Source organism: Rattus norvegicus, chromosome 2, assembly GCF_036323735.1.
Source record: "Rattus norvegicus strain BN/NHsdMcwi chromosome 2, GRCr8, whole genome shotgun sequence".
Taxonomy (NCBI): domain Eukaryota; kingdom Metazoa; phylum Chordata; class Mammalia; order Rodentia; family Muridae; genus Rattus; species Rattus norvegicus.
This window is the reverse complement of record NC_086020.1, coordinates 41,408,825-41,423,697: the sequence shown is the minus strand read 5'-3', so window position 1 is coordinate 41,423,697 and position 14,873 is coordinate 41,408,825. Positions and strand designations below refer to the sequence as shown.

Genomic DNA, 14,873 nt, shown 5'->3' with positions numbered 1-14,873 from the left:
TTATATGACCTTTTTCCCTTACTGCTTTTAATATTCTTTCATTTTGTGCGTTTGGTGTTTTGACTATTATGTGACGGGAGGTGTTTCTTTTCTGGTCCAATCTATTTGGAGTTTTGTAGGCTTCTTGTATGCCTATGGGTATGTCTTTTTTTTAGGTTAGGGAAGTTTTCTTCTATGATTTTGTTTAAGATATTTACTGGTCCTTTGAGCTGGGGGTCTTCACTCTCTTCTATACCTATTATCCTTAGGTTTGATCTTTTCATTGAGTCCTGGATTTCCTGTATGTTTTGGACCAGTAGCTTTTTCCGTTTTACATTATCTTTGACTGTTGAGTCAATGATTTCTATGGAATCTTCTGCTCCTGAGATTCTCTCTTCCATCTCTGGTATTCTGTTGGTGAAGCTCATATCTACAGCTCCTTGTTTCTTCTTTTGGTTTTCTATATCCAGGGTTGTTTCCATGTGTTCTTTCTTGATTGCTTCTATTTCCATTTTTAATTCCTTCAACTGTTTGATTGTGTTTTCCTGGAATTCTTTCAGGGATTTTTGTGACTCCTCTCTATGGGCTTCTACTTGTTTATTTATGTTTTCCTGGAATTCTTTCAGGGATTTTTGCGATTCCTCTCTGTAGGCTTCTACTTGTTCTCTAAGGGAGTTCTTCACGTCTTTCTTGAAGTCCTCCAGCATCATGATCAGATATGATTTTGAAACTAGATCTTTTCTGGTGTGTTTGGATATTCCGTGTTTGCTTTGGTGGGAGAATTGGGCTCCGATGATGCCATGTAGTCTTGGTTCCTGTTGCTTGGGTTCCTGCGCTTGCCTCTCGCCATCAGATTATCTCTAGTGTTACTTTGTTTTGCTATTTCTGACAATGGCTAGACTGTCCTATAAGCCTGTGTGTCAGGAGTGCTGTAGACCTGTTTTCCTGTTTTCTTTCAGCCAGTTATGGGGACAGAGTGTTCTGCTTTCGGGCGTGTAGTTTTTCCTATCTACAGGTCTTCAGCTGTTCCTGTGGGCCTGTGTCTTGAGTTCACCAGGCAGTCACTTGCAGCAGGAAGGTTTGTCTTACCTGTGGTTCCGAGGCTCAAGTTTGCTCGTGGGGTGTTGCTTACGAGCTTTCCACGGGGGCAGCAACCAGGAAGATCTGCGCTGCCCTTTCTGGGAGCTTCCGTGCACCAGGGTTCCAGATGGTGTTTGGTGTTTTCTTCTAGCGCCAGAGATGTGTGCAGAGTGCAGTCTCTTCTGGTTTCCCAGGCGTGTCTGCCTCTCTGAAGGTTTAGCTCTCCCTCCCACGGGATTTGGGTGCAGAGAACTGTTTATCTGGTCGGTCCCTTCAGCTTCTGGCGGTGTCTCAGACGCAGCAGACCTGCTGCTCCTGGGCCCTCCTCTACAGGAACCCAGAGGCCGTATACAGTTTCCTCTTGGGCCAGGGATGTGAGCAGGGGTGGGCAGTGTTGGTGGTCTCTTCCGCTCTGCAGCCTCAGGAGTGCCCACCTGAGCAGGCGGTGGGGTCTCTCTCCCAAGGGGTCTGGGAGCAGAGAGCTGCTGCGGGCAGGGATCTGCGGGTTTGGGACTCCTGCTAACCACCGGAAGTGCCCGGTCCTAGAGGAATTTTGCCTCTGTGTGTCCTGAGTTCACCAGGCAGGTCGCTTGCAGTAGAAAAGTTGGTCTTACCTGTGGTCCCGAGGCTCAAGTTTGCTCGTGGAGTGCTGCCTACGAGTTCTCTGCGGTGGCAGCAACCAGGAAGCGAGACTTTGATTTCTTGTCATACGGTCATACGGTTTTTCACTTGCTTGGTTCTAGTTATGCCAAGATATTTTATATTATTTGCAAGTAGTGTGAAGGATGTTGTTTCTTTAATGTCTTTCTCTGCCCATTTCCTTTGTGAAGAGAAAGGCCACTGTTCAGTTTGAGGTACTTTTATGTATAGCCAATTTGATGAAGTTTTTTTTTTTTATCAAATATAGGAGTACTTCTATAGGAATATTTTGGTTGCTTATGTATACTATCATATCATCTGCAGAGTGGAAACTTAACTTCTTCCTGTGTGATTTGTATCCATTTGACCTCCTGTGGTTTTCTAATTGCTCTAACTTGAACTTTGAGCACTCTCTTGAGTAAATAGAAAACAGTGAAGACCGCCTTGTCTGTCCTTGAGGGTAGTGGGATTGCTGCATGTTTCTCTCCATTTAATTTGATCTCTGCTGTTGGTTTGCTGATATTGCTTCTGTTATGTTTAGGTATGTGCCTTGCAACAGAATCAGCTGAGGTATCTGGAGAAGTGCTCTATCTTGTCTCTCTCAAAAAAGTGAAGATCAGGGAAGACTGAAGACCAAGGAAACTTTTCAAATCCAGCTATGGCAGCACCGTATCACTGTCCATGAGTCCTATTTATACTTTCTCCAAACATAACATGTTTTCCCCAGAGGCTGGCCTCACCAAAACATCACATGATTCTAAGCAAAAACCATGTGGCTCTGCACTACACGACACATCCAGACAGTATTTCTTCAGGCTACCTTTAAGCAAAGCTGATACAATTACCTTTTGAATGACAGAATCAGAGGGTGGTTAAAATGAGTAATTTACTTACAACAGATTTTCCCCAGGATTTAAAATTTCTCCAGCCCTTTTTGATGAGACAGGAAGTGCTGACCTCCTGCCCTCTTTTCAGAAGTTTCTCATGACTCAACTCTTACACTATGTACATGATCTCCTTCTATCTTTGATCCCGCACTATATTATGAAGGGACTTGGAAGAAACTGGTGCAAGAGTTTGAGCTGGTACAGAGTGTGAGCTGAGAAAGCCTGACTTTGTTCATAAGAGCATACCTATATTAGATACCAACTTAGTGGAAGCACAGGTGCCCAGCAAAGTAATCCTGACATCCTATAGATACCAGACTAAGAGACAGGTTTATCTGATCCCATGGGTTGATCATGGGATCCCATGAATGAGAATGGCTTCACAGGCTCACAGATATTGGTCACCAGAGAGTGGCACTATTTGAAAGGATAAGGAGGTGTGAAGGTGTGGTCTTGTTGGAGGAAGTGTTACTAGGGGTTGACTCTGGGGTTCCAAAAAGCCCATTCCAAGCCTAGAGGCTTGCTCCTGGCTGTTGCAGATCCAGATGTAGAACTCTTAGCTACCTCCCAGCACCATGTCTCCACCAAAGGCAAACCTCTGCACACAAAAAGAAAAGCCATGACCACAATTGAGCTGTTAACTATAGGCCAGCAATCTAATACTTCCCAGTACTCAGTCCCACTCTACCCCAGCCCTTCTGTAACCATTCTATGGAGAACACAGTGACAGGCAAAGTGGTTGTTCTCTTTGTAATTAGCTTCCTGCTACACTCTCTGAAAGGCAAAATTCCCAGCATGCCAGGCTCCTGTGGCTCCATTTCTAGCAAGGTTTGGTAAGTTTATCGCTTTAAGGAACTAAATCAATCCTTCCTCCTCTTGCTTTTTATTTTTTTTTTTCTTTTCAGGTGTTTGGTCACTGTATGAAAATTAACTTATACAGAAAACATGGGGCTGGAGAAAAGTACTGTTTTTCTAGAGAACCCTAGTTTGGTTCTTAGCATCCATAGCTACCTATAACTACAGTTCCGATGGGATCAGACACTGGGGGGGGGGGGTGCCACGGGCATCTGCACACACCTGCACATGACCACACAATACACATAATAAAAATACATCTTTAAAAAAAGCTATCACTGAGGGTAATATGGAGTAATGGAGTAGGGTTGGTGCTAAGACAAAACCGATCATGTGTTTTGCAAACTTTGGGACTAATTTGCAGGAGAAAGATGTTAAGAGTTTTAGAGTTGCGGGAACATCCTGGATGTTGTAAGTAGACTTACTGGGCCGTTTTAGCAGGAGCTCATAAAAACACCACCGAGAGAGATGCTGCTGAGGCCCAATCTGGAACTGAACTATTCGCCCATGTCCTGATAATGAGTGAAGTTGAATTTAGAATAAATTGATCTGCGGAGGAAGTTTCGGGACAGCATTGCACACAGGTTGTAGGATTTACACTATCCAGATTTACTTTACAGTAAGAAAGCAGAGAGATGATAAATCTACAGTTATTCAACAAAGAAGCACAAAAGAGCTTAAACTTGCAGAGGGGTCTGGGAAAAGCTGCTCTAGTTGTCAGATGAGTGACAATAGAGAGAATCCTCAAACTGCACCCGACTGCTGGGAGGGTAAAGCCCCACTGGTCTAAGGCTCAATATATAAACCTGAAAGCCCTTTAGAAAGCAGAGGGGGCTGAAGTGAGAGAGCCTCTGCAGGGTTCCCTATTCGGAGATTACATGGAAGCTGCTGCAGCCATGGCAGGAAGAGTGCCAGGCTACCTCTGCAAAGGACATCAGCACTTGGTGCTTTCTATGTAGTATTGGTTTTCTGACCCTGCAAAATGCAAGTTATGTATCATGGAAGCTTGCACCAAGATTGCAGACGAGCCACCGAAGGTTCCAGATTCCTTGCATGGAGCTCCCCACAGGCTGTGTGTGAACTGTAAAGGTGAAGTTTAAGTTACAGTGGAGACCCCAGGATCCAGCAGATGTCAGAATGTTGCATGTCTACTGAGGAAAGAAAAGGCCCAGGCGTTGGGTGGAACTGGACTGGGAAAGGCCGTGTGAGCTGCCAGCAACAGATCAAGAATGGGGCCGAGCGTGAAGCCAGGCCACGGCAGGGCCGGGCGCAGGCATGGACTTGGGTTTCCTTCCCTCTGCGGGTTTGGAGCTTGCTTCGGCCCAGTCTTTCCTTGTTATAGCTCCACGCCCCTGCTTTGGAATGGGAATGGTTACTTGTTTATTCTGCAGGGATGGGGAGATATTGGGGTTTTCAAGTACTGATTTGAAGGAGTCTGGGGACTTTTGAAGTTGAACTGAATGCATTTTTACATTACGAGATGGCCGTGAACCTACGCGGACCAGTGGTGGAACGTCTCAGTGAATATGAAATGTCCCCATTGCCTCTTGTATGTTCAAGTATTTACATTTAGTCCCTAGCTGGCAGTGCTGTTTTTCTGAGACTGTAGACTCTTTGGGAAGTGGAGCTTAGGGGGAGGAAGTTGAATTCACCTTCAGGGAGGAATCTTGACAGTTATGCCTGACCCTGCTTCCTGTCCTGTCTGTGCCTTGTCAGCCCCTTTCTTCTGTGGTTGTTCCTATAATCTGTTCCTTTCTACCATGGTATCCTGTACCTTCAGACCGTCTGCTAGAATGAGCGCTTCCTCCTTTGTCAGGCATTTGATTCTGGAGATGAAAAAGGTGACTACTGTGTCACTGCAAACACACCCCTCGCTGTGCCCACTGCCCTCGTCAGGCACCAAGTTCATGCCAGCCGGAAGGTTATTTGCATGTTACAGTTGGTATTAACGCGAGGCTTGTTTCCATGACTTCCTCTAAAGTTTATTTTCTATTTTTTTCCTTGTCGGTTTTAGATGGAACTTTTCAGCACACAGCATGAAAAGAATTTCAGTCAGAGAAGACACTGCTCTCTGTGAGGCCTTCTCAGTTCAGCTGTGCAGCAAAGGCTTCGTGCATGCACTCCTCTCGACTGTGAGGCGAGCTGTTTGAAGCTTCTGTCCTGACTTTCCCACAGTGAAGGGCTATAACTTGGAATTATTAACTGAAATAAATGCTTTCTCTCCTACATTGTCTTTGTTCAGGGTATTTTATCACAGCAATAGAACAGAAACTGACATGTATACACGCAGGCACTCACGCACACAGGAGTGGGGGAGTCTTCATAATAATCACTCCTGAGTTGACCCAAGAAAAGAACAATGGTCCATTTCATGTTTAATCTAGATCCCTGCATGGATCTGCTGAGTTTCATAGAAAGGAATTGAGACTGAGTGCAAGCTGCCCTCTGAAAGAACTACAAAGCGGTCAGGGATTGCCCATGTGATACAATGTTCAGATGTCAGATGCATGAGCGGCTAACATTCAACACAAGGGAGAAGACGCTCCATCACATGAAGCCATTCAATCTGAGTAAAGGTAACAGAGTTATGATGTCACCTTTGCAACAAGCAGCATCATTTATCTCATTACCCTTGCTAAAACCTCCCTGTAAGTGGGAAGGGCAGGCGGACAGCAGTCAGAGCAGTCAGAGCTGACACCTTCCTCTGAGACCACACCTTCCAGCTCCTCGGATGCACAAAGCTGCACATTCCCAGCTAAGAATAGCTGTGCTTGTGCTGTGTTCTTGGGCTGTGCCCTTAGGGGCTGGCCCACCACCATGGCAAGTGGGCTCAAGGAAACATGCTTTGATTAATTAACCTATAGAAAAGTATATTTCAGGGTTTTATACATATTAATCTCATTTTAAAACGCAGAGGGAGATATACTAAATTCAGGTTTAACAGGCTAGAAACTGACAGAAGAGTTTAAAAAACAATGAAATAAATAAGCACACGCACAGGAGGGGCCACGGGTCATGTGGTACACACCTCAGCACCTAGGAGGAAAGGCAGGAGAATGGCTGCAAGTCTGAGCCGAGTCTGCTCTATACAGAGTTCCAGGCTAGTCCATGCTAGCCAGGGTTACACAGTGAGACAACCAACAACAATGGAAAGACCAGCCCCGTGCTGAAGTGCACACAACACTGCTGTGGAAGTCTGATGGAACAAGGAGCTGAGGCACCAGGCTGAAGTCACCCGTCCTCGTCACTGCTGCTCCAGGCATCCGTGAATGCTGGGTTCAACCTCGATTTGGTTGGAGCCTAAAAAAGAGAAGAACCTATTTTATGGATTTCATAACTTATTAGCCTCATAATCTATTATGAAATATGCTAGATTAACATCAGTTAGATCATTTGGAAACTGTATTACTGCTAATTTAAAAACAAAAGTAATGTGAAGATAATGTAAATTCATTTAAAACTGACAAAGCTGATGTCCTGCCTGGTGTGGTGTGTCAACTTGATAGAAGTTGAAGTTATCACAGAGAAAGGAGCCTCCCTTGGGGAAATGCTCCCTTAGGGAAATCCATGAAACTCAGCTGTAAGGCATTTTCTCAACTAGTGATCAATCGGGGGAGGGCCCAGCCCCTTGTGGGTGGTACCATCCCTGGGCTGGTGGTCTTGGGTTCTATAAGAAAGCAAGCTGAGCAAGCCAGGGGAAGCAAGCCAGTAAGTAACATCCCTCCATGGCCTCTGCATCAGCTCCTGCTTCCTGACCTGCTTGAGTTCCAGTCCTGACTTTCTTTGGTGATGAACAGCAATGGGGAAAGTGTAAGCTGAATAAACCCTTTCCTCCCCAACTTGCTTCTTGGTCATGATGTTTTGTGCAGGAATAGAAACCCTGACTAAGACAGCTGACTTTCCCAAACAACCTGCTTCCCCTCAGAAGCACACGCACAGCTCTATACAATGACACAGCTCACAGTATCTTCAAATCTGAGGAGAAGGTCCAACACTGACGCTGGGGTTAAGACTGAACAGATGGCCCTGCAGACTTCACAGTCCATCCATCACACAAGTGCCATAACTTTGTGCTGTTTGGATGAACTTTACTATTAGAAAAAAACAACCAGAATTTGAAGAATATGTTTATGAATGAGGATAATGTAACCCCCCCTTTTGAGACAGCTCTTACTCTATTGTCTAGGCTGACCCAAAGCTCATTATAGTTCTGGAGTTACGAGGGTTGTAAATTCTTATGTGGGTGTTGGGAATCTAACCCATGTCCTCTGGAAAAGTAGCTGGTGCTCTTACCTACTGCACCATCGCCTGAGCCCCACTCAGTGTAGTTCTGTAGCTCAGCTGGCTCTCAGTTGTGCCAAGTCCCCCGCTCATCCTCCTGAGGGCTAAGATGATGATCACGTGACCACCAAGCCCAGCTGAATAATAAAATTTGTAATAAAAAAGTACTGTGGGCTCTTACATAGCCATGCCTCTTTGTTTGTTTGTTTGTTAATAAAGGGCTTAAAAGACAATCAGTTTTCTTGAATTAGGAATCAGGTCTGTTTCTTATTTGCTGGTTTGCATCTGGCTATTTGATCTGATCCAAATTCAACAGTGACCCAATCAGCATGCTTAGTGTTAAATTATCTTAGATACAATGCCTTTTCTAACAGAGAGAAACATTTTCTGTGAAGGATAACCCCTAAGTTATGTTTAAAAACGTGTTTCCTTCAGGATCAACATAACAGAATCTTACAATTCAAATGGGAAAGCCTGTCTTCCCAGTAAGTTCCCACATCAGCTAGATTAGCTAGAAAACATACTGTGACGTAGGCATGCTGCACTGCTGTCAAACAGACCAGAGCACATGCTAAGCTTCATGGCTAGCCACTAAGACGGATGATAGAATGATTTTACACTTGTCTCCAAATGTCTGATATAAAACTATGACTAAACTCCAGCTAACTGCTCATTGCCAGCCAGCAGAAATGGAAGCCTGAAATCTAATCATTCGTTCCTTGATCCACATGTTTGTTGATTCTCACGATGGTGTATTAATAGAGTAATTCCTTAGAGTGCAAACATGGCTTCCATCAAGGACGATATTTTAAGCTGGGTATGGTGGGACACGTCTGTGACCCTTCCGCTTGGGAGCTTGACAATTTAACTGCTAAACTAGGTTGTTCAGAAAGGGTTTCATCTCAGAGGCACTGTACTGGGAATGGGGTGACAATTCTCTCCTGTCTTTAGACTTTTAGTTCTGCCTTAGATGGCTACAAAAAATATCCTTGGGGAATAAAAGCTACACAAAGCTCATGTATTCTAATTCCATTGTGAAAGCCCAATGATAGTCTACTAATCATTTTAATTTCATTTGAAGATGCAGCAGAAAAACAAATTTATATTTCATTATGAATTATTTTTCTTTGGTAAACACAGAAACAAAAATAATCAAGATTTTGACACACTTGTGCATATATTCACTACTTACAGTGGTAAACACAGGTATCTGAACACATTACAATGTCACTAGTCTATTGTATTGCTAAAACAATCACAGATAAAACACCAGTCCAAGAGCTGCAGTAACCACACTGCAGGTGGATTTCATACATGTGTTGCTATTTGAGAGTCCGCTACTTTGTTTTTCTCTACAACAGCTCCTCCTAGTGGACATGGAGTTTGTGCATGAACAGCTGTCCTTCTGCCTCACCAGGTCTCTGGTTCTACAGAGAGCTGTGCATGTTATGAGGATGATAAAGTTTGGGTTCGAAGGTACCCAGCCCAGGACCCAAACAATAAGGCTTAAACCAAGCTTCACAGAGCTTCAAGTGTCTGGTGTTACTGGGAAGTCTGAGAGCTTTCCATGTCAGCTAGGGACACATCTATCTAAATGCAAGGCAGAAACAGCCATTTCCTGTGCCAATGTCAATTTTTTGGGGGGGAAAGGAGGTGGGCGGGGGCTGAATCTTGCTTTTATAGCCCAAGCTGTTTCAGTCCTCTGAGTGCTAAGATTACGCCATGAGTACACACTCAGCTGGCTGCAGGATTCTAGATGAGAAGAAAAAAGCTGTAGTGTATCTTCCCTACACATCCCTGGCAGTGAGAAGTACTTAGGAGTTAGACTGGCTGGAGTTGACAGTGGCCAATTAGAAAGTCTGGTAAAAGCAAATAAATTCTTTAGATAGAATACAACAGGCTGCCAAGTAAACAACGACTCTAAAGATCTGTCATCTAAGGTCTTTTCCTTTCTATAGGTAGAATTAAATTACTCCTTTAAATCTGAGAGACACCCCTCAGGCATTCTGCTTAGGTTTGAAAGGAAACCTAAGAACAACTTCGGCTTGACAATCTGACGCACGTCCCAGGGTAAGAGCTGGTCAGGGCAGAACAAGGTCTGACCTAGGTTTGCCTATGCTCAGGAGGAAGCAGGCACATTTGTGTGCTCTGTGTTAGGCGGAGCCACACACGGCCTCCCTGGGAAATGGAAGTTACTCATTTAACTGCTGGGGGGGCGGGCATAAGTTAAATTGTAAACATCCACACAGGCAACCAGTTCTCTTTCTAACTGACTTCTCTGATGGGATAGACACATTGTACCTACACTCACTCATATGAACTTTTAAAGTTAACACTTCATAGGTATAGCACATTACATTAAACAGTTATTCAGATCTTAGAGTTGAAAGTAGGAAGGGACAGTATATTTTATTTTATTTATTTTTTGTTTTTAAAGACAGAGTTTTCTGCGTAGTCCCAGCTGTCCTGGAACTTGCTCTGTAGACCAGTCTGGCCTTGAACTCAAGAGATCTACCTGCCCCTGCCTGAGTGCTGGGATCAAAGGTGTATGTACTACCACACCTGGCTTATTTTACTGTTTCTATTGAAAATTTATTTTTAATAAAAATTAGTTTTCTACTAAAAATAAAACATTTTTGCATGTATGGATATTGCCTATACGTATGCCTGTGTACCACTAGCATTCCTGGTGCCCACAGATGCCAGGAGAGGGCATCAGACAATCCGGAAGTGGAGTTACAGGTGATGGTGAGCCATTGTTTGGGTACTGCGACTTGAACCCAGGTCCTCTAGAAAAGTGGCCAGCACTCTTAACTGCCAAACCGTCTCTCTGGCTGGCACCAGTGTATCTGAAAGGATTTAGGCTTACAGCTCTAACACTTGAATATAAAGCTCAACTCCTTTCATCTCTGTGAGGCAGGGCTTCGCCGTGTTGGGTGGGATTGGGTCCATCTCAGTCCTCCCTACCAGCCTGTCAGCCTCTGAAACACGGGGTCACAAGCCTGTGCTCTGTACTCGTGTTTCTGCTTGTTTTCATTTTCCATGTGTACGAGTTGCTTTAGATGAGATGTCCAACCATCACCACAACCGTTTAGCAAGAGATAAATGAGCTATTTGTCACAAAGCATAACACGCTGCTTCATTTTCTTCTAAAATTCTTATCTCTATGCGATTTATCACAGTAGCTTTATTTTTAATTTATTACTTTAATTTGGCAAAAGTTGTTATACTTCCCAACATGACCCACAGATAGGGAGGTGTGTGTGTGTGTGTGTGTGTGTGTGTGTGTGTGTAGTGATTCTTCAAAAGCAGGACAAAATAATTAAATAAAAATACAAAATAAATGTCTAAATCAAACTATTCAAAGTCCAGTCATCTAAAGAGGCTGTATGCTAAAAACAACCAAGCCAACTGAGACGGGTGATGAGATCTGGACACACATGCTTGGCTTTGGCCAGTGGCCTAAGTATTTATGAACGTGCCTTTCTCCCTTTCATCTGGTTTAAGGTCCAAAGAAAATAACTTCCAGTCTCCACACTGGCTATCCTGGTACAAATTCAGATAGAAACTATTTGGCCAATAGCTACTCGATACTACCAAGGCTGTTACCCATGTTAAGCTGTTCTGGTGTCTTCTGACATGGCCCTCTCTTTATAAAGGAACTAAGGATATAACAAATATCTTCAAAATGTCAGACTTGCTTTATTAGTGATTTCTTCCATTTCTATTTGAATTGCTTTGAATTACCTACAGGGCTTCTCTATCTAAAAAAGAAAAAACTATACTAAATTATTTCATTCATATTTTTATATCCTGGAAGTTAGGATAAATGGAGATGTTTAACACCACTTTCCAGAAAGTTCCTGAAAGAGATAACATCTTAGACATGTTTAATTCCATAGCAGAATTCATGTTTAAGGACCATCACACTTAAGCCCGTCACTTAGTTAGTTTCTAGTAGCATGGTAGATAGATTCCCCTACCACCCACCAGGAGAAGGCCCTAGGATATCATCACACTAGTGCTCAGTTTGAAAACACTACTTTATCATGTGCTTTGTAATGTAAAGCAAGAGAGGCCACTGCTTCAGGGCAGGGCTCAGACCTTTGGCTTCTGTGTAACACCTTCACCTAAGGCTTTTTATTCACACTGTCCTACTATCTGAGCTGGGCACTGAGGTTGCAGAACCAAGTGTGAACTTGTAGAATCTGACATATGAACAGATACATTTTAAAATGTCACACACCATAACTCAAAAGCTAACTCCAGCTTTCTCCTGCCCACAGGAAGGAGCCTGCCATCCAGACTGAGCCAGGTACTTGAGCCAGGGCCATAGCTGACAGGCAGGCAGGCACAAAGAGCATTTATTTTTTTTATTATTATTATTATTTTTTTTTTGGTTCTTTTTTTTCAGAGCTGGGGACCAAACCCAGGGCCTTGCGCTTCCTAGGCAAGCGCTCTACCACTGAGCTAAATCCCCAACCCCATATAAAGAGCATTTATTTAGGAGGCCAAGGTAATGCTGGATGCATGTGTTGCTTAAGAATCAACTTAGACAAATACCATTAGGACTCGCAGACGTCAGGGAAGCTGTGCCATTACCACTTAAAGAGGAACCAGGGCTCTGTCTACTTGTCAATCTTACTAAACTGTGGATCTTGCCAATGGACAGACATTGGTAAATGCTGCCAGTCCCTATTCCCCTGTTCAAAATGTGGTATGGAGGTCTGGGTAAGGGAAGAATCCCTAAGCAATCCTCCTCACTATGAAGCCCAAACTCTTCAGAATAGTGGAGAGGATGCACTTATTGGCCACTTGTGTCCTGGAGGCTTGACGAAAGGAGATACTATAGGAATACTTCTAGAAACCTACCCTAAAGCTAGTTAGAAATATGAACAACTTCAGAGAATAAATTTATATTGATATTGCTTAATATAATCAACAGAAACAGTTAAACATTTAAACTATGACATATATATGACAGAATACTATAGCATTAAAAATGTTTCCAAATAGCAGGTAGGCATGGTGGCTCACACCTTTAAACCCAGCACTCAGGAGGAAGAACCAAGTGGATCTCTGTGAGTTTGAGGCCAGCGTGGTCTACAGAGTAAGTTCCAGGACTGCCAGGACTACACAGCAAAACCCTGTCTTGAAAAACCACAAATCAAAAAAACAAAGTTTTCTAATAGTTGCTAATGACATGAATAAGGGTTAAAGTAGCACGTTAAAGAGAGAAGATTCTAAATTATATGAGAATGAGTTACTATCTTAAAAACAGTAAATAAAACCTTCACTAATTAAAATTGAGAAATTATATTCTTTTAATATTTTTCTAAAATATTATAGATATATGGTAATGAATTATCTGTACAACTGGAAAATTGTAAGAATTGTTTTAACAGCTTCTCCCACATAAATAAGACACTAATCCTCATAATTAGAAATCACTGCACAGTAGGTAAAAATACCACTTACTTCATCGTCATCATCAGGAACTGGTTCATATGAAGCTGGCACCCAAGCGAGAATATTGCAGTCCCTGCTACCACTGTAAAGTTCCTGTAGTATAGAAAACAAAGGCTAATCAATTTAAAGCTGAAATGAGCTGTATTAAGTTTTGAAATGATTAGATTAAGCAGGTTAGTTAAGTTAGGTTAGATTAATTCCAATAATTTAATTTCTATTTATTAAACAAAATATGATGCCCTTCATTTTGTTTTTAAATGTGATACCTTTATATTTTGTGCATGATGTTGGCATAACTTTATAAAAATCTCCTGAGACTTCACACCAATTGGTGCTTTCTACAGATGAGAAGACCGACTGTCCTACTGGGATCTCTTCAGGAACAGCTGATAGAATATGAAGCTTCACTTTATACTTTAAATAGAACCAGGATGTGTCAGAGCTTACAAACAAGTGAGAAAGTCCTACAGAAATCCAATGCTTTACTTAGTTCTGTCAATACTTAGAAGCATATTTTAATGTTAGAGAAAGTAAAATGTATAATAGCTTTTGTCTGGCAAAGACCAAGGCATCTACAATAAAGACTCCAACGAGGAAACCACAAAGATCCATCGATTTACAGCCGTCTACCTGGCTGCTCTTCACAAGAGCTTCAAGACCCAACCCTGTCTGCTCAGACATTCATTGACTAGAAGGACCCGTGGGTTGACGCACAGTTGTGTCAATGTCTTTATGGACATACTGTTTGCTCTCCACTGAACAACACTTGCTCTCTTCCCCAACAAAACTGAAAGCATTCTGATCACGCAGTAAAATAAACACACAGTGTTTCTGATGTGTCCAGTGGCTAAGTCTGGGTCTGAAGCAGATAAACACTTGACATTTGGCTGGGAGTGGTGGCATCTGACCGTAATCCCAGAGCTTGGGAAGTGGAGGCAGGAGGATCAGAAGTATGAGATTATTCTTGTCTACATAGCAAGTCTGGGACCAGCCCGGTTTATATGAGAACTTGTTTCAAAAAAAAAAAAAACAAAGTAGAAGAAAACACCATAACACAGGCATTTCACCCGTGACAGCCCGAACCAGATGTCTGGCTGCTCAGAAACTGAGAGCAATCTGTCTCAGAATAGGTTTGGCTTTTGTTTGTTTTTTATTTTTGTTTGTTTGTTTGTTTATTGAGATAAAGTTTCATACTATAGCCCAAGCTAGCTTCAAACTTGCAATATAGCCCAGGCTAACTTTGAATTCATGACAACAATCCAGAATGCTAGGATTACCGGTGTTTGTGTTACCACAAACAATGTAATGTTTGTTTGCCTATTTATTTATCTATCTATTTATTTATTTTATACATATGTATGTGTGCATGTATGAATGTCTGGCCTGCATACATGTATGTAAACCATGTGTGTACATGGTACCTGAGGAGGCCAGAAGAGGGTGTCAGATTCCCTGAAACTAGAGTTCCAGTCGATTATGAGCTGCCATGTGAGTGCTAGGAAATGAACCCAGGTCTCTGTAAGAGCAGCAAATGGTTTTAACTGCTGAGTCATCTTTCTAGCTCACCTTTGGTGTAATATTAACTGACTCCTAGCCCTCTGCTAAGAAGCTCCTGCATAGAAGAAAGTTGTACTTTCTAGTCAGAGTATCTTATTACCTTATTTTAAACTGTGGTTATCTCAG

General features: G+C 42.7%; 1 protein-coding gene across 7 annotated transcripts in view; it reads right to left on the bottom strand.

Moving 5' to 3' along the window:
• Window positions 1-5,403: 5,403 nt before the first annotated feature.
• Ercc8 (ERCC excision repair 8, CSA ubiquitin ligase complex subunit) overlaps window positions 5,404-14,873 on the bottom strand; it is a 37,394-nt gene continuing 27,924 nt past the window's right edge. For 3 of the 7 annotated variants that reach the window (NR_073139.1, NR_073140.1, NM_001107650.2), the window contains 2 exons: window positions 13,200-13,283; window positions 5,404-6,740 (listed from right to left, as the gene is read on the bottom strand). Coding sequence is in view for 3 of the 7 variants with exons in the window: in NM_001107650.2 (NP_001101120.2) it covers window positions 6,672-6,740; window positions 13,200-13,283 (153 nt within the window). In the remaining 4 variants the exon portion in view is untranslated. Of the gene's footprint in view, window positions 6,741-13,194; window positions 13,284-14,873 lie in introns of those variants that run through there. The other 4 variants (XM_017590821.3, XM_063281721.1, XM_063281720.1 and 1 more) reach the window with 3 other exon arrangements.